Raw genomic sequence first — 18,928 nt, forward strand, 5'->3', positions numbered from 1 at the left:
GATCACATGCCATGAGAATGCTGCAAGGGTTATAAGTGTGAAAAATGGTCATAAGTCACTTTTTTTCAGTCCTGTTGTAACTTTGAGCAGTCACTAAACAAACTGTTGTAAGTCGAGAACTACCTGTACAAATAAAATTATCGCACTTGTACAAAATGAGATGAAAAATAAATACATACATGTATATATAGAGATATCTTTTATTTGTATACAGTTTTTATTTTCAACATACTTGCTTAGATTTTCTTCCATAATAAAACTATGTACCTTGAATGCCCTTTTCATCCTTAGGAAAAGAGCACTCTAGCCTTTTTGTGCAAATAAAAAAGATATCTTCTGCAATGCCAATGTCATAAAATGGTTGTTTCAGGAGATTCAATTTTCAAGCAGTCCCCTGAAGAAGTTTTTGCCTGTTCCTGAAAACAGGAAGAGTTCTGCTCTGTCAAGTCTTTGAAGTCCTGAGAATGACAGCTACACAAAGTTAAACTGTCGTGCCTTCTGTTCCGTAAACTGCCTGAAAATGATGGCAGATCACTTCTGATGCTCTTGAACAACATAGTTGATGAAAACCAGTTGAACAAGCTGAAATCTGACCCATCTACTCTTGAATTCCATTGTACTGTGTCATCAACATTCATCAAAGTTGGCTCTAGATCAAAAGCACTTTTTTGAAAACCCAAAGATGGCTCACCTTTATCATCAACTACTGAAAGATGTCCATTTTCATCACACAATTGAGCACCAAGAGGAGAAACAATAGTATTTAAATCTGTTGAACATCCTGGTTTTGGCATTTGAGATAGCTCCTCTTTTTGTTGAGATAATTCTATTGGGTTATTGTGGTTACAGGTCCTTGAAAAGCCACTAGTAATAAAATATGGGCTTTCGGGAAAATAACCAGTATTTTGATAAATTTGGGAATTGGTGTCTCTTTTAGTGGCCCACTGATTTAAAAGCTGGTTTTGGGAGCCTGGAGGCAGTCTAGACAACTGGCGTCCAAGTTGAAGCTGGGTTGGGAAAAGTGTGCCTTGAAGTATTCTGTACAGAAATCTGATGGAGAGAAGTGAAAGAATTAAAAATGACTGCATCAAAAGAATACTGTATCAATTTAAACCTGAATAATATAACAGGGATGATAGCTGTCAGTGCCATTAGGTACAGCAGCCTAGGGAATCAACTCTATCTGAAGGCTTTCTTAAACTTGGTTATAACAATAACATCTTTCAAGTTCAATTGTACTGTACTTCCTCCGCTTCTTAAATTTCAGTGAATTGGGGAGGGATCTGTCTAAACTACTTCCAAATGTTAACTTGTTGTTCTGGATTTAAAAAATGCTTCACGTTCCTCAGGACCCTGAGTATCTTCATCAAGGTAATTTTCTTTCTCTATACACCCGTACCCACCCAGTATGTTAGAAAATTATGGTCCAGGTTCATGGGAATGGACTACAAATTCACTGCTCTCTTCTGCTGGCAACTGGATCTCTAGATAAATCCTGCAATGAGACTGTACAAGGAGACTTTTACTTGTCAGCATATCTTTTTGCTGTGCTTTACTTGATGTTCACTTTCCATATTTATTATGGCCAGTGGCAGGAAAAATAAAGTCACTGATTTATTTGGCTTTGTCACCTCTACATTCTGATTATTGCAGCATATGCACATTCTTCCTCCATAGTAATATTGCTCTCAAACAATATGTAGAAAAGAAAAAATGCTATAAAGTTAGCTCTCTAAGTGATGCACACAAGACAAAAAAAGAGATATACCTGGGAAGCAAAGCCACAACAGGTGAAATAAGACAAGTCAGATAAAACAACGGTTCTCCCATCAGCTTCTCCATTGTCCAGTAGGGATTCGATGGAGGATAGCATATTGGGCAAGAAATATTATAAATGAGTGCCACAATGAAGAATAAAGCAATGCTGAAGCTGCATGATGACAAATGTAGCCAAGTCTGAAAAAAACATATTCAAAATTATTTTACAATTCTGTATCTTACTGGCATTGTGCAGAAGCTTCTGCGCATGCGCAGATCACCCATGATGATGTCGTGGTGGGTGGGCAGAGCCTCCCACTGGTTTTACTACTGTTTCTATGGAAACAGTAAACTGGACTGAACCGGGAGCAACCCACCACTGGTTCAAAAGGATGGAGTAAGTTCAAGAGGAAATATTCACTACACCAAGGTTGAAATCTACACCATGTAAGTAAATCTGAATAGGGGTTTTTCTAATTCAGCAAGAATTTTATAACCACAATGAAATCAGTGAAACGGTGTTGTCAAACTGGATATTTCTATTGTAGGAGCATTTTCAAGACCAAGTAGGTTAGCAGATACAACCGCAGAGAAAAAACGTCTTTGAGTAAATGAGCATTCATATCTGTTTTGCTACAAGGCATTACTTAATCAGTAGCTCACTTTGATATCACCACAATCTAGTCATGGATAGACTCCCTTTGGATGCATGGATTTGGCAATTATCAGCACATTATAGAATACTTTTTTTAAAAAAAAAATCTCCCTCTTACAGTTTTGTCAATTATATTATATAAACTGGAGGCTTAAATTGTGAGGCTGAAGAACAATAATGTGTTGATGTCAGTAGGGATGGAGGAAAAATTGATCTGGATTGTTATATAAACTTATCTAACTAGATCATGTGACAAAACCACACTGTTCTGAATTATCTTTGTATTAAGTAAAAAAAGGTGTTATACTAATATTTGCAAAAATATGGGCAATAGCAAATTATATATAGACAAATATATGGAACTGAGTCCAATTCCAAGTACTAGTGATTGCTATCAAGACTTAGATGGCTTGGTTCTGAGCTTTCTTAAGGTCCCTCTTCTCCAGGTGGAATCTAAAAGGTTAGGTTGCTGTTCGCATGAGAGATCAAAGAGCAGGAAGGTGGAGGTAATCCTTCTTGCAATGCCCCAACTATTACTTTGTAAAATCTTACCAGAGACATATTAGGTGTCCTCCTTATTGGCTTTGTATGGAATTGTTAGTTCCATTTTAGTAGGTGATAAGAGATTAATTTTTTGCTGAGATTTATTCTCTCTGATGCTACTTTTTTTACATATATAAACTCTTGGAAACTGAATAGTATGGGCATTTTTATAAATAAACTAGACAACCTGTGATCTGTTGAATCATTGTTTCAGAGATATCACCTAAACAGAGAAACAGAATGACCCTATGAGGGCAAAAAAATAGTGGGAGTGACTTCCAACTTCCTGCAGGCTTTCCCATTGACTTTCCTTTTGGGAAATTGGTAGGGAATCAGGGGTGGGTTCTACTTACCTTTACTACCGGTTTGCAGTGGGGCCGCGCGCAGAAGCGTTTTGATGATATTGGGGTCAGTGGGGGGAGCCTCCAGCTGGTTTTATTACCGGTTCTATAGAACCGGTGTGAACCGGGGGCAACCCACCACTGTAGGGAATGTTTTAAATGATGGTCATATGACTCTGGCTGATGAGGCGGTACCACGGCATTGCAATGGATTGTAAAATTTCAATCCCATGGGAATAATGGGTCCCAGATTTTAGCTGCAGTTTTTAAATTAGCCCATTTGAAGTATGTTGACTCAAAACTTCTTGTCCAATGACATACTGTTTTGTTCAAATTGTTGGCTATGATGCAACAATTGAAGGTTATAAAAGACGGGACAGTTTTAATTGTATATTGATAAGTAAATATGGATAGACTAAAACAAAACATTGAAGTGGGAGGCAAGCATCTGTAGGGTCTGCACCTTTGTCTGTTTATCACAACGCAGGCTCTGCTCAGTTTGTCTGTGCATGCAAAGAACAAAGCTTGCATTGTGTGAGTCGAATGATCCTTTCATGCTTTCATGATCCTTCTCCCCACCATGCCATGGGTGTGTGTGTGTGTGTGGAATTACTTGTGATTTACAGATGAAACAAACTTATGATCAGGAAAATAAGCACCCAAATGAAGCATGTGACTGGACTGTAAGGAGGACAGTGTTGCTGGAAGTAACCATACCGTTTATCTACTTACAAGAATCCCATGTTTGGAATTTACCAGCAGATGAATTCAGAGGGAATAAATAACTCTTCTGCTACAACAGTATTATCAATGTGTTCCATCTTCAATTGTATAGTCCCCACTTCTTTCTATCTAAGTTATTGTCTCAATATTGCTTCCCAGAAGAATACAAATAATGAAAGTTGAATGTTGAACCCTTACGGCAATAAAATAAAATCTAACTGAAAGGCAACCGTAGAACTACAGCTTGAGTGCCAGAGTGTAAAATACTAGGTCACATTTTTGGAGGTAACTTACCCAGGTTTTGATTTCTATAGCCAAATGGAGTATTATGGTAAAGAGAGCTGCTGTGGTGATAGGAGTTCCCCATGAAAATATGTCCACGTCTGAATCATAATATATCTAAACAAAGTTAAATGAGAATTAAGCATATCTGACAATATAAAACCTGAAGAATATTAATCTATAACCCAAAGTCCAGAAACTATAAAAATTTAGGAATAAACTGCATGTTAGACAGAGTAATGCATATACCTTTTGAGTCTAAACTCAAAAGTTTATCATATGCTTCAAAAGACATTTGTTTCATATGCATTTGACATTTTTAGGTTCCAATGAAAAGCATCTGTAATATGAACCTACAAAATATACCATTTGAATTAGTCCAGCTATGATTAGAGGAGAAATGTTGGCTCTTCTGAATCAGAACTTGTGTCTGAGAATGCATGCTTGGAAAATCTTGACAGACTTGAACACTGGGCCCTATCTAACAAAATGAAATTCAACCTAGATAAAAATAAGATTTTATACTTAGGTAAGAAAATCAACTGGCTAGGTACAGGCTAGGTGAAACTTGGCTTAATGTTACTAATTGTGAGAAGAATCTTGGAGTCCTAGTGGACAATCACTTAAATATGAGCCAACAGTGTGAGGCAATACCCAAAAAAGCCAATGCAATCCTAGGCTGCATCAATAGAGAGATAGAACATGAAGTTCTAGTATCAATTTACAAAGTCTTAGTAAGACCAGACTTGGAATACTGCATCCAGTTCTGGACACCAGAATATAAAAAAAGATGTTGAAACTCTGGAAAGTGTGCAGAGAAAAGCAACAAAAATGATTAGAGGGCTGGAGATTAAAATATACAAAGAACTGTTACAGGAATTGGGTAGGTTTAATCTAATGAAAAGAAGGTATAGGGGAGACATGATAGCAGTGTTCCAATATTTGAGGGGCTCCTACAAAGATGGGGTCAAACTATTTTCCAAAGCACCAAAAGGCAAGATGAGAAACAATGGATTGAAACTAACTAAAAAGAGAAGCAACCTAAAACTAAGAAGAAATTTCCTAATCGCAAGAGCAATCAACCAATGGAACAACTTGCCTTCAGAAATTGTGGGTGCATCATTGGAGGCTTTCAAACAGAGACTGGACAATCATTTATCTGAAATGGTATAGGGTCTTCTGCTCAAACAGAGAGTTGGATTAGAAGACCTCCAAGGTCCCTTCCAACTCTATTATTCTATGTTCTAAGAGAATTATTACCATGGCTGTATTCCACTTAGTAAGATATAATTGTTTAGACCATAATTTGAAATATACTAATTACTATGTCTATCATAATAAAATTGTTATAACTAGAAACAAATGCTAAGAACATTACTGAGATTTTTGTTCTCCTTGTCTCATCACTCTAGAACCTGTGGCACGCAGAGCCGTCTCTGTGGGCATGCCAGCTGTTGTCCCAGCCCAGCTCCACCGTGCATGCAAGCATGCCACATGCACGCATGCACGGGGGACATGTGTGCGCATGCACGGGGTGCAGGTTGGTGCAGGAGGCTTTCCAGGCCCGAAACAGGGCACGGTGTGTGTGTGTGTGCCCCATTTTGGGCCTGGGAAGCCTCCTGCGCCAACCTGGAAGCCAAAATGGGGCACTGGGGAGGCCACACAAGGCTCCCCATGTCCCGTTTTGGGCCTGGAAAGCCTCCTGCACCAATCTGGAAGCCAAAACGAAATGTGGCGGGCAGGGGTGCATGTATGGCCAAGGCGCATGCATGGGGGGAGCATACATTGCATTTTGGGGGGTTGGGCACACGTGTGTATTTTTGCACACACGCATGCGCTTTGGGCACTTGGCACCGAAAAGGTTAACCATCACTGCTCTAGAAAAAGCCAGTTTGTAGAGGTCTTTCCAATTACTCTCCAAGCAATTATTATCCTTGATAATAGCAATAATTTTCTTTCTACAATTTCAATAAAAGTGTGAGGCAAAATGACCTGATTGCCAACTCCCCACTGCTCCTCTCAAACAATATTATGAAAAAAGAAAGCAATGATACTTCCACTGCTAAGCCATTCTTGAAAATTGTTGGAAAAATATTCTTATTCCTGGAAAAAAACTAATAAATGGGGTATTTAATAGTTTTTGTTCCTGACACCATCTCTTCCTATTCTAGCCATATGACATCTGGATCTTTGCTGAATGGTGCAGGGTACATACAAATTTTACTGTCAGGACTATTCATAAAGTTGCAGTTTAAAGTTGTTCAAGCCTATGCACAGGAATCTGGTCAATTAAAGTTCAGCACTAAATTGGTGCCAGGTAAGGGTCAACAGAATTTGGGGGGGGGGGCTTGGAGTACTTGTGGGAACACAATGATGCTAAACTGATGGCACACATAATTCTGCCCCCAGCTCTGCCAGCTTTTCTCCTACATTCATTGGATGTGCATATAAAGCCATTTTCCAACTGTTGGTCCTTATCTCCCAGTAGCAGCAGTTTGGGTTATCTGTATCAATAACCCATAATTCTGAATGTCTTTTTGCCTCCACAGCTTCAATAATCCAAGTCATAAATACCAAACTGACCCACCCAGCACACTTAGTTTCATTTGCATACATTTGCCACGCCTGGCTTCTTTCCCCCATGATTCAAGAACAGAAGGATTGGAGCATGTTTACCACTGATAACTTACAAAGTAAGGGATGAAGAAACAAACCAAGCTTTGATAGAGAGCATCAATCATGTTCATCCAGAACATATGCGGCTGGTACTCCTGTAATGGGGGAGGCAGAGTGAGAACTTTACCTCTAATGAACCACTTCTTGTTCAAAAAGAAAAAAAAAGCTGAGTGATTAAAAGAAGCAAAAGAGTTCATGTAGGGATTTCATCTAGAAAAGCTGCTTTAATACAAATAATATTCTGAGCCAAAGAAGCATACCCATCCAACCTATTTGGCAGTTTGACCTGCTCCAACCCAGTCCAACATTTTCCAAAAACCCTTCCCTTTCAAATATAGTTAAGTGGACCACACATTTAGCTTCCTCTTCCTCTACTGTCCCACCAATGGCTACTGAAGGCCCTGACTAAAAATACATTTTCTAAAGGCCACCTGATCAGACTGTTTTTCCTGAGGCTCATGCTGAACATACTGTCCTCCTACCTGGGATAGTAATAGAGCTGGTATTAAAGAGCTGGAAGAGTAAATCAGGGATTATTTGGAGGATCAAAGAAGTTTGAAAAGGATGAATAGGTTTGGAATGACTGGCTCAGAAATATTAGATAGGCTTAGTTTGTGTATAAGGCAATTGCCAGTCTTTCTGGAAGCAGCTCAGGTTTCTTTCTTTTTCTAAGCCAGCCTGTCATGAAAAAGGAAAAGGATTATCCATCTCCCGTACCATGGACATTACAACCCCACTTCAGTCCTGACAAGACATTACAGGTCAAACTCTGTGATGTATCTCGATTCCTGAATGTGGCTCCTGTGACTGACAGTGACATTAATATGGCAAAGATGTTGGATCCAAATGAGTTAGCTGCATTTAGTTCAGGCAGACAAACGGGTTAGGGTCTAGCTTCTGTTGATTTCAATAAATATAAAACGGAATTAAACACTATGGATTTAATGAATCATTTTTAATTATGCTAATTATACATTATATCCTTAGTAGCAGTAGCCATATGCCTGTCGATAAAATTTTATTTTTTTTCATGCACAACTGATCTTATCATCCAGCTATTTGTGCCATTTCACAGTGAGGGATAGAAACACAAAACTTAACAGAAATTATTAAAACACATCATCTTGGAGGCAATTCACATCAAACATATTAAAAAGGGGTCACATAACACCCTGACCCAGGTCTAAGTATTTCTAAATGATGACAGGATCAAGGCCATCTGAATCTTTCCAAAGGCCTCTTTCTGGCTACTCTGGACAACATTTTTAGTAACTACTCAAGTACTTGGAAAATTCTTATTTTCTTGTGAAATCATTTAGCTATTTCGCAGAATAAGAGCACATACATAATTCATTGTGTGGTATTATCCTCTATTTCCAGTGTGAAAATCTGCAAATGTATTCTGGCCTCAAGCTTCACTGTATTCTGTTGTCAAAATATACAGTCCCAAGAAGAAGAGGGTAGGAATTATTTTCTACCCTGTAGAATTATTTTACTTAATAATTAGTAAAAAGTTAGAAAGTCAGTATGCCTAATGGTAATATAATGCCCACATTCTTTATTAATACATATAAGTATGCTTAATTTGAACAATGTTTGCATTACTTCTCTACCCCTGTTGCATCTTCAGTTAGCCAACCGGCAGCTCTTCTGGGCCTCTCAGTGGCTGTTAATACTATTAAACATGATAACCTTCTGGACTGGTTTTGGATGCTAGTAGTGATAAGCACTGTTATAATAGTTGCCCTCTTTCCTCTGTAGCCAGTTCCAGTTGGTGTTGATAGTGGAGAGCTTGAATCTTAGGCCCCTGCAATGTGAGGTGCCCAAGGGCTTGAACTTTTTGCCATTCCTTTTTAACATTACATGAAACTTCCAGGTGAGGTCATCCATTGTCCACATGACCAGGAAGACAGCGCTGGCTCTTCAGTTTTGAAACTGAAATGAGCACTGCCCCCTAGAGTCAGGAATGACTAGCACATATGTACAAGGGGAAGCTTTATCTTTAATGTGCTCTACATAGTTCAACAATGAACTAAAGGGCCACCATCAGTGAGCTGTTGGACAGCATTACTTGGTCTGTTGTGTGGATGTTTGGGTGGTTTAAGGGTGGGGAATTGTGGGTGGGAGTGTGTTTGGGGATTGTTATGTGTGTTGGACCTGGTCTTTGAGTGTTAAGTGAATTTCGTTGTATGGGTATACTGTGTATACACGTACAATGACAATAAAGTTATTATTATTATTATAGAGCTGCTCTTGAAGACTATCTGGAAAATTCAATTAGTCCAGAATGCAGCAGCACATACTGTGATAGGTGCCCCTAGGTTTGCCCATTTAACACCTCTGTGGCCTGAGCGGCACTGGCTTCCAGTTTCTTTCACAGTGCAATTCAAAGTACTGCAAAGCCCTAGTGTAAAGCCCTACATGGACAGGGCCAGATTATTCGCAGGACTGTCTTTCCCTAAGGTAATCTAGATAGAACCTGGCTAGATAGTGTGAACATGCTTCTAATTCCTTTCTTAAAAGATTGTTATCTGATGGGAGCTAGGAAGTGTGCCTTTTCCATGGTAGTCCCTGCCTTTCCCCCTGAAGTTTGGCAGGCCACCCTACTAGCACTAAAGACCTGGCTTTTCCCTTAAGTCAGGGTGGGCAAATGTGGCTCTTTTACAACCTGTGGACTTCAACTCCCAGAATTCCTGAGACAGCCAAGCTGGGAGTTGAAATCCACAGGTTATAAAAGAGCCACATTTGCCCACCCCTGCCCTAAGTACAGGAATAAGGTGAGGTGACTGCATATCAGAGTCTGATTTGGCACTACATTTGGTTTTAATAGTTTTAACATGGTTTTGTGTTATTTTAATTTTTGATTCGGAGCCACCCAGAATTTGTGATGAGTGGCTATATAAATATTGTACATAAATAAATAAAAATTATATTGCCCGATATATCATTATACATTGCAGGGGAATTTTAGATGGGCCTTAATGTTATCCTTTTCAAGAATCCCGAGGCTCTAGTGGTTTTGCTAAAATTAAAAAAAAAAAAAACAAGAATGATCTTCACATCACATTTTAGGAGCTGAAAAATGCAGAAATGCACACATTCTTACCTCCATCTTCTGGCCACTTGTGTAGAGCTGAGGCATAGCAATTAATGTCTCTGCAGGTACATCTTTATCAAGAACTCCAACAATCAATTGAGGAAGAGATGAGAACATTAAGTTAAAGAAGATCAGATACCACTGATCAATCATTGATGACCCCGAAAATCCACAGTAAAACTGGTACCAGAAAAGAAGGGCGACAAACATCTTTAAAAAAAGAAAAAAAGAAAAAGACAAAACATGAATCTTTAGTTAGTTAGTTTACTTTATTGATTAGCCCATGGGCCATATCAAAGTGCAGAGTTTCAGACACAAATTATTACTAAAATCTGATAAAAAACAATTTAAAATGGAATTGGATGAATCTTTAATATTTGCAAGCAGCATTATTTATGTATAAAATTGTAGCCGGATATCTCCTTTTTTTCACAAATATATGAAATGTAATAAAATAAGTCTAGTTCTAGTTCTTCATCTGATTCAACACATACTGCCTTATCCCTCACCATTACAGGTAGTCCTTGACTTATGAGCACAACTGAGCCCAAAATTTCTGTTGCTAAGTGAGACATTTGTTAAGTGAATGTTGCTCCATTTTAGGACCTTTCTTGCCATAGTTGTTAAGTAAATCACTGCAGTTAATTGTGTTAAATTAGTAACAGTTGTTAAAGGAATCCAGCTTTTCCATTGACTTTGTCAGAAGATTGCAAAAGGGGATCACATGACTTTGGGACACTATAACGGTCATAAGCATGAACCAGTTGCCAAGCATCTGAATTTTGATCACATGATACTTCAAAGGTCGTAACTGTGAAAAATGGTCATAAATCACTTTTTTCAGTGTCGTAACTTTGAATGGTCACTAAATGAACTGTTGTAAGTTGAGGGCTACCTGTACGACACTGTAACTGCCATAAATATGAATCAGTTGCCAAGCATCTGAATTTTGATCACGTGACTGTGGGGATGCTACAATAGTTGTAAGTGTGAAAAATGGTCATAAGTCACTTTTTTTCAGTGCTGTTGTAACTTCAAATGAACTGTTGTAAGTCGAGGACTATCTGTACAGACATTGGCTGAACTTTGGTTCCCTAATGATTGATTTGAGGAGAAAAAGAGGCTCAACTTCCCAGTCATGGGAGAAAGGAGAAGATAGTTTGGTACTGAAAATGACATCACTTGTTCTCTTCTTCTTAAGGCTCATGTTGGAATTTAATCAGGCAAAGGTAATTTATTGGGTTTTCTCTATGTATATGTCATATTCTACACAGCAGTTATTTATTTGTATCAAAAATCTTCATCATTAAGAAATATATTGCTGGGAAAAAGAAAGTTTATTGTGTGTTTACTGATTGAGAGACAGTGAATTGGCTTGTATTATGGTATGTTCTGTGTGAATTTTGAGTTGTAAATTGGTTGCTGAATGGGATTATGCACCATCTATGGAAAATAAAGTACATACAGGACTAAATGAAATGTTTAACAAAATGGTTCAATATCAAGTAGGGAATAAGACAAGGATAGGTAATGTTTCCTTTATTGGTTAATATATTTACAAATAAATCAGTGGTGAAATGTAAAATTTTTACTACTGGTTCTGTGGGTGTGGCTTGGTGGGGGGTAATGTGACTGGGTGGGCATGGCCAACTTTTTTTTTTTTTTTACTTTTAAAAGCATTTTTTCTACAACCTTAAGACGTTGCAGAAAAAAACGCTTTTAAAAGCCTCTGATGATCAGGCAACTCAACTGGGATCATCAGAGGCTTTTAAAGGCATTTTTTTTTCCAACAACCTCTTCGGCTGAAGAAGTTGCAGAAAAAAATGCTTTTAAAAGCCTCTAATGATCCCAGCTGAGCCGTGTTTTTGACCCTCTGAACATGCGCAGAAGGCTTTGGGTCCAAAATCGCACATGATGCACACAACCACTTCCAAACTGGTAGGGAAGGTAAGTAGCTTTCACCCCTGGTTCTGGTCCATGGCCTTAATGGGAGTTGGTGAAGGAACTTCTTTCTGAAGCCTTGCCTACTAAACCCAACTGCACTTCTAGGAATTTATTTCTGTGTTCTTAAAGTAGAAGTGGATAATCAGCCTTTTCCTTTTCCTACTCATGGAGAATAGGCTTCATGCTGTGATGGAGTAAGTAATCACAAGTTGCTTTTCTTCACATAGGACTGAATTTGGCAAGGGAGACTTTTACATCCAGTTCTCTATGGGAAAGAGTTGCCATTTTAAATCAATTCCTAACAATGCATGTTTTTTTAAAATTTCTGAGTTCCGTTCCAATGGTGGCCTTGACCTTTATGGTTGTTAATTGTCTTGAGGGCTACAATGTTTGAAGGCTTTCCAATCTTGACCTTATTTGCCAGTTCTCTGAGTTCTTGACCTAAGTCCTTACCCAGGCTTCCTTATTATTTGAGGGATTCCATCTCTATGGACACTGGCTTTGGAATGTCCTTCTAGACCAGAGGTGGAGAATAATGGCCCTTTTATGGCTTGTGGACTTCAACTCCCATAGCTGGCTCAGGAATTCTGGGAACTGAAATCCACAAGTCATAAAAAAGCTATTGTTCCCCACCCCAGTTCTAGACCATTAGAATGAGCTTTAGCAACCATTAGGATGATTTTGGAGCATCTTTCATTTACTTTTTTTCCCTCAGGCTTTCTAAATTTAACTGATGTTTCTGTTTATTTCAGTGTTTTGTAACATCATTTATATTATCTATTTTTACTTGATACAGGCAATCTGAAGCAGTGGTGAAATGTAAAATTTGTTACTACCGGTTCTGTGGGTGTGGCTTGGTGGGGGGGGTGTAATGTGATTGGGTGGGCATGGCCAACTATTTTTTTTCCTTTTAAAACTATTTTTTCTACAACCTCTTCGGCCAAAAAATGTAAAAAAATGCTTTTAAAAGGCTCTTCCGATTAGGCAACTCAGCTGGGATCGTCAGAGGCTTTTAAAAGCATTTTTTCTATAACCTCTTCAGCCGAAGGGGTTGTAAAAAAAAAATGCTTTTAAAAGCCTCTGACGATCCCAACTGAGCCGTGCGATCATCAGAGGCTTTTTTTTTTTTAACTTTTAAAAGCATTTTTTTGGCTGAAGAGAAAAAAATGTTTTTAAAAATATAAAAAAAACCCTCTGATGATTGCGCAGCTCAGCTGGGCATGGGGGGGGGGGGCAGGGATTTTTGCTACTGGTTCTCCGAACCACCTGCTGTCATCACTACTGGATCGGGTGATCCGGTCCGAACCGGGAGCATTTCACCCCTGATCTGAAGCCTCATATCTACTTTTCTGATGATTTTATGCATTAGATTTTATGCTAAAGAAAAAAAGAGGGCAGTATTGGTTTTGACTGGTTCAAATTGGCTGTGGAACAAGGATTTCTCTCTTCACACAACATTTTGTGATGTATCCATGTTTACATGCAAGCTAGTTTGAAATGTATAGATCTGTGGTCATTTAATAATAAGTACACACACAGATAAACTGAATGACTAATGGATTATGAGGATCGGAAAAACCATCCTAACTACAAAGCAGCCATGCATATCTTGTAACTCTTGAAAGGCTTGTTTTTAACTCAGTTTTTTTTATTGTTGTATTTTTCTGGTGCATAGTTAGCTTTATATGATTATAAGATTATAAGATATAATTGTATTCATTTGCAGTTGGGTCATTCCAGTGTATCCTTCCAATTTTGCTGCAGGAAATTAAGTCTGGTTTTGTTGTTGCAAGCCCCATTTTGAAATTGATATTGCTTTCAAATGCGGTATGATAAATTCTGGCTGATTGGAGGGTTAAAAATAATACGGTGGATCCTGTAAAGTTGAAATCTGTCAAATGCGCTCCATAAAGTATTCCTAAATAGCACGTCTTATTCTTGCTATCAAATTTACACATTTTGTTTCTTCATTTTGTGTTTCCCTGTCACACAGCAGGGTCTGCTATTCTTGTAAATGCCAGCCATCTGCATTTTAACAAGCATTGCCAGACCAAAAACTTTTAAAACAAGGGATAATGTGTAATTATAGCATTTGTTCCTTAGAATGATATGGAACTGGGCATTTGAAATTAGAGTATATACTACAGCAACTAGAACTCTGGCTCGCTGCAATCTCTACTTGCATATCACTGGTTCCTTCCTCCATGTTACCTTTCATCCCTTCTCCTGGCTTTGTTCCCCAATTCAACTGTTTCCCACTTTTCATCACAAAATGCTAATCTTGCCACATTCTTTTCTTTACATTTATGCCCTTCCTTCCTTCCTTCCTTCCTTCCTTCCTTCCTTCCTTCCTTCCTTCCTTCCTTCCTTCCTTCCTTCCCTCCCTCCCTCCCTCCCTCCCTCCCTCCCTCCCTCCCATGAAAATGCCCTTGATGGAAAAGAGAAAGTGTCACTACCAGACTACAATTAGATAAAGGAAACCCTAATCTGGGGCAGAAGTGTAACTTGAAAAAATGTCTCAGAAAAGACTCTCTAGTTCTCACAGAGATAAAGGGAGGGAGGGGGGAAGTGCAATCAGACTTGCAAGATTCTGTTATTATAGCAGTTAAAAATAAAACTCCTGACCTATATGGCATTGGTTTCTTAGTCTGGTCTAACCTGATCCACCTTTCTCTTTTCTTTAATGAATGCTGATGTCACTTAAAAAAAAAGTTCCTTTGCTTATAACATTATATTGGAAAAAAGAAAGTGAAATACTGACGAAAGAAAACTTAAATTATTAGCTCCTAATCACCACAGGAACTATAAAGGACTAACTTTACCAGGAATAAGGAGCAGGTCTTCTTTTAGACTTACAAGTTCTTCCATCTTATGGAACAAATCAGACAGATCCCATTGCTTTAACTTCCATTTTCCTTGCCTAAGCCTCTTTCCCCTTCTAGTTTCATAAATAGGATTGTAACAGGAAGGATTATTGAAAATGTGGTAAAATGCGACAGTATACCTATGAATGAAGTTATTGGACTAATTAGAATGATTTACTGAAGCATAGTCTAAGCATCAGAACAGTAGAACAGTAGTTTGGATATGAGATACATGTCCATTCGGAAAAGGTCACACTCTCCTTAAGGAGCAAACTTGTTGTGTGGGTATGATTTTTACCTGGCACTGATCTCAGCTACACTCATTATATCATTCATCTCAGCTGCAATCACTTTTTCTGAAAACTTAGGGTTTAATAATTAAACCATTTTACATACCCAGAAAACTACCTCATAACCTTAAGAAGAATGGTGTTCTATCAATATGGGACAATCGTTCAATGTAGACATGCTGTTAACATTCAGATTTTATGCAGTTGTCAAGGAGATCGTAACATTTGAATTACTTTTATGGACTATGGTGGGACACATTTCTGGGCCATTTGAGGTCTGGATGATATAGGAAGTTCTAGTTCAGAACCACCAATGTGAATTTGTTCTAGACAGCTACTGAAAACTAGCACAAACTCCAGAGCACCAAAATAGTCTACTTTTGGCTGCTTTTCATGCTAGGTATTACAATCTGTTTCAAATTCTTCTTCTTTTGAGGTTCCTTGAGTGGAATGCAAATTGAATGTTTTAAGTTCTGAAGATGTGCTACGTAATTACTAATTGAGATCAAAGGGAAAGCATCCCAGGCAGCCTTTTGAGCTTGTTGCGATCCAGAAACAAAGATAATTACAAGATAACTATTATACTTACTGCATTTTTGTAGAAAAAATACAGCACCATATTGGCAAGTCGGGAGTAGCACCAGTGGCCATGCACAAGAAGGAGTTTCTCTAAATACCGGAACTTTGGAACAGCAAAGTCACTTGCCATCACAGCCTTCAATGCAAGAACAATTAAAAGTGACATTATTTATGAATTATGCTTTTTAAACTATAGAAATGATGTATCACAATTTAGATGGCACGGTTCGAAATCCACTGATATCACTGGTTTACAAATGATAGCAATGAGAGTCCATAGTGTTTATAAAAAGAGAAAATGTCATTTAACTTGCTTATTAATGTTGTCTACAAAAGAAGGCTCATTCGTTCATAAGTGGATATATTTATTAGGGCTGCACTTGTTTAAAATGATATGAAAGAAATACGTTGGGCCTTGTGCCAGTCTATTTCCTCTCTACAATGCAAAAAGAGTAGCCTGTTTTTAGCTTTCATGTGAGGGGGGAAAAGTACAGCTGCTTTAAGCGTATGAGTAGACTTCTTAAAGGAATAACATATTTTTAAAAAAGATTGTGACTTCTGTATAATATTTCACTATTCCTATTATGTATTAGCCATCTCAACATTTGTTTTTGTCCTATATAGATCCTGTTTGAGTGAGATGGTCAGTTTCCTAATTTGATAGTTTAGTTTAGTTTATTTTATTGTCATTACACCTTGTACAAGGAAATTAGACATTTTTGGATATCATGGGCTAAAAATGATAAAATTGAATAATTTTATTAACTTTCAATTAACTTTCCCAAATTATAGAACATAAAAAACAGCCCATATGGGTTAGGGCTGTGATCAATGTAATCCAGCATTCTGGGTCAAGTAGATGCATTCAGGAGTGTTAAAGAGAGTCTGCCCCACTCAGAAAAACAGGTCAAGAGGAGGACCAATCTAGAGTTGTTACAAGAGGGCAAGGTCTGACCTCTCATGAATGCCATTGAACCTTATCTAGTCTGCCAATCTGAGAAGATTGCAGTGAAATAAGTATTTAGCAATAAAGTAGCTGGTTTATACTCCACATGTGTGAACCTGGTTGTTTGCACTGACAAGAGGCAGATGCATGAACAAGAGTCCATAACCCTGCTCTATTGCTGTTTCCAAGTAGTAGCTGTATTCAAAACATCCTGGCTATGGTTCTGGAAGCAGCAAGTCATGAAAGCCATTTACCACTAACAGTTTCATCTTCCATTAATCTTTCTTATCCCCTTGCGGTATCTACTTTGTTCCTTAATGGAATGAGAAAATCTGAGTATGTAAGTATAGACCTTGTCTTGTGACCCTCATGATGCAAATTTTGTCATATCAGCATAATTGTGAATAGGTAGGTATCTCTGGTCATATATGATGTGCTGTCTAGATTTTTTTTCTTAGCTATACAAGTCAGTATTAGTAGTTCTGTTGAGAGATAATTTTACAAGAACCTAGAAAGGAATCTGGAGTTAAAGAAGAGAAAGTTATCAGTGTACAATTAGATAGATGAATGTAACTGGTGCAGAAAAGAGATTGCAAAAAACAAAAAACAGATTACTAGATAATTAGTAAATTACTTTAATTTAACAAGTCTGTCTCATCAGTCATGAAGCAGAAAGTAAGACCTCTGAAATTTGCAGTGTCTGCTTCAATCAGCCTGTTGCAGCTAACAAACAAGATAAGTATTTTTAGACATACAGAAACATATGGACTTAACTCTACCCTGCAGTTGTCAGTAAACATAAATTACCTGCATGCCTTCTGGACCAGAAATCCCCACACCAATATCAGCCACTTGGATCATACTGACGTCATTAGCCCCATCACCTGGTGACAAATGGAAAACATATTATTTGTCATTAACTGAAGTAGTGATTATTAAAGACAGGTAACAGCACAAAGTTATTATTCAGTGATTATTAAAGACAGGTAACAGCACAAAGGACAATCAAGAGAATTGTGAGACGGATAAGCTTTCCATGAATAAAATGCCTGCAATTTAGACTAACTATAATTTCAAAGCCTAATCTATCCCATTTATATAGATGGGATTCATGCCAAGTTAAATCATCTTAAAACAATTTATAGTCATTAAATGACATAAAATACAGTCTGTACTTGCTCTTCATAGCAAAATTTTCATCCATTCAAAAGAGAGAATGAATGAACCAACACCCAAACAATAAATTTCTTGGAAACCTTATATGCATACAGCGATTAGGCAATTAGAAGTATTGTTATGAAAAATGACAAATGTATGTTCTAGATGCTGATAAGAAAGGTGATACTAAATATTGCAAGTTTAGTTGGGATTTACTTTGAAGAAGTAGCAAGTTTAATTCTGGGAACAAAACAAGCAGGACATTGATAAACTGTTTTGGTTTGTTTGTATGCTTACAATTAATGTTGTATCCAATTATCCAGTTACAGAGAAAATGGATGCTTCTCAAGATGTACCTCATGCCTACTTTTGTGGCCAGTAACACTGAAGTCTAATTTCTAAGGCACAGGCCTTTCAGGGTCATTCAGAACCAATATAAACTGTCTCAGGATTTACTGAAAATAGATTGTCAGATCAGCTGTCCTGTCCTTTCTGGTTGTTCTAAAATGCTGGTCATGACATTATAGTATGGTATTATAAAATAATGCATATTTGCTAAACATCTTAGTTTTCTTTGTTTATCATCATGGAAAAAGATGCATTTGATTTAAGATGTTCCAGACAGATACCATGCACATTCTCAAATGTTCATGCTATGAATCACATCTTGCTTTCTGAACCCAGAGCTCTGCAGAGCTCTAAACTTTATACCCCACCCCCAAATAATTTTTCCATGGGGAAATGGCAAAAAAAACAATTTCCCTGTCTTTTTTCTTCTTTGCAAAGGTCAGATTTGAAAGGGAGTGTTATTGTTATTTAGAAATCCATTCTATTATTTTCAGATCCCTGCTTATAAAGTGAAAGTGCAGCTTTTGTTAATGGCTGTTGCTAATGACCGTTCTTGTATTTGCTACAAATATTACAGAAAAAATATCCAGGATATGATATATTCTACTTTAGTAATCCTGGTATAATTAAAATTAATTGTCCCACAACCAGAACCTCTCCAGATGTGTTTTCCTACCAATTCCAGAATTCTCTTCCAATTATGGCAACATTAGTTTTGAATGGG

At 37.8% G+C, this 18,928-nt stretch overlaps 1 protein-coding gene across 1 annotated transcript in view; it reads right to left on the reverse strand.

Annotated features, from left to right (window-relative positions):
• Window positions 1-234: 234 nt before the first annotated feature.
• Window positions 235-18,928, reverse strand: part of ATP10A (ATPase phospholipid transporting 10A (putative)) — a 158,941-nt gene continuing 140,247 nt past the window's right edge. The window contains exons 15-21 of the mRNA XM_070943381.1: window positions 17,506-17,582; window positions 15,763-15,888; window positions 10,085-10,285; window positions 6,993-7,073; window positions 4,315-4,419; window positions 1,769-1,956; window positions 235-1,050 (exon numbers count right to left, since the gene is read on the reverse strand). Of these exons, the coding sequence (XP_070799482.1) occupies window positions 351-1,050; window positions 1,769-1,956; window positions 4,315-4,419; window positions 6,993-7,073; window positions 10,085-10,285; window positions 15,763-15,888; window positions 17,506-17,582 (1,478 nt within the window). The 3' untranslated portion in view covers window positions 235-350. The remainder of the gene's footprint in view (window positions 1,051-1,768; window positions 1,957-4,314; window positions 4,420-6,992; window positions 7,074-10,084; window positions 10,286-15,762; window positions 15,889-17,505; window positions 17,583-18,928) is intronic.

Source organism: Pituophis catenifer, unplaced genomic scaffold (genome assembly GCF_029215685.1).
Source record: "Pituophis catenifer annectens isolate HBS135680 unplaced genomic scaffold, rPitCat1.0.hap2 SCAF_4, whole genome shotgun sequence".
Classification (NCBI taxonomy): Eukaryota; Metazoa; Chordata; class Lepidosauria; order Squamata; family Colubridae; genus Pituophis; species Pituophis catenifer.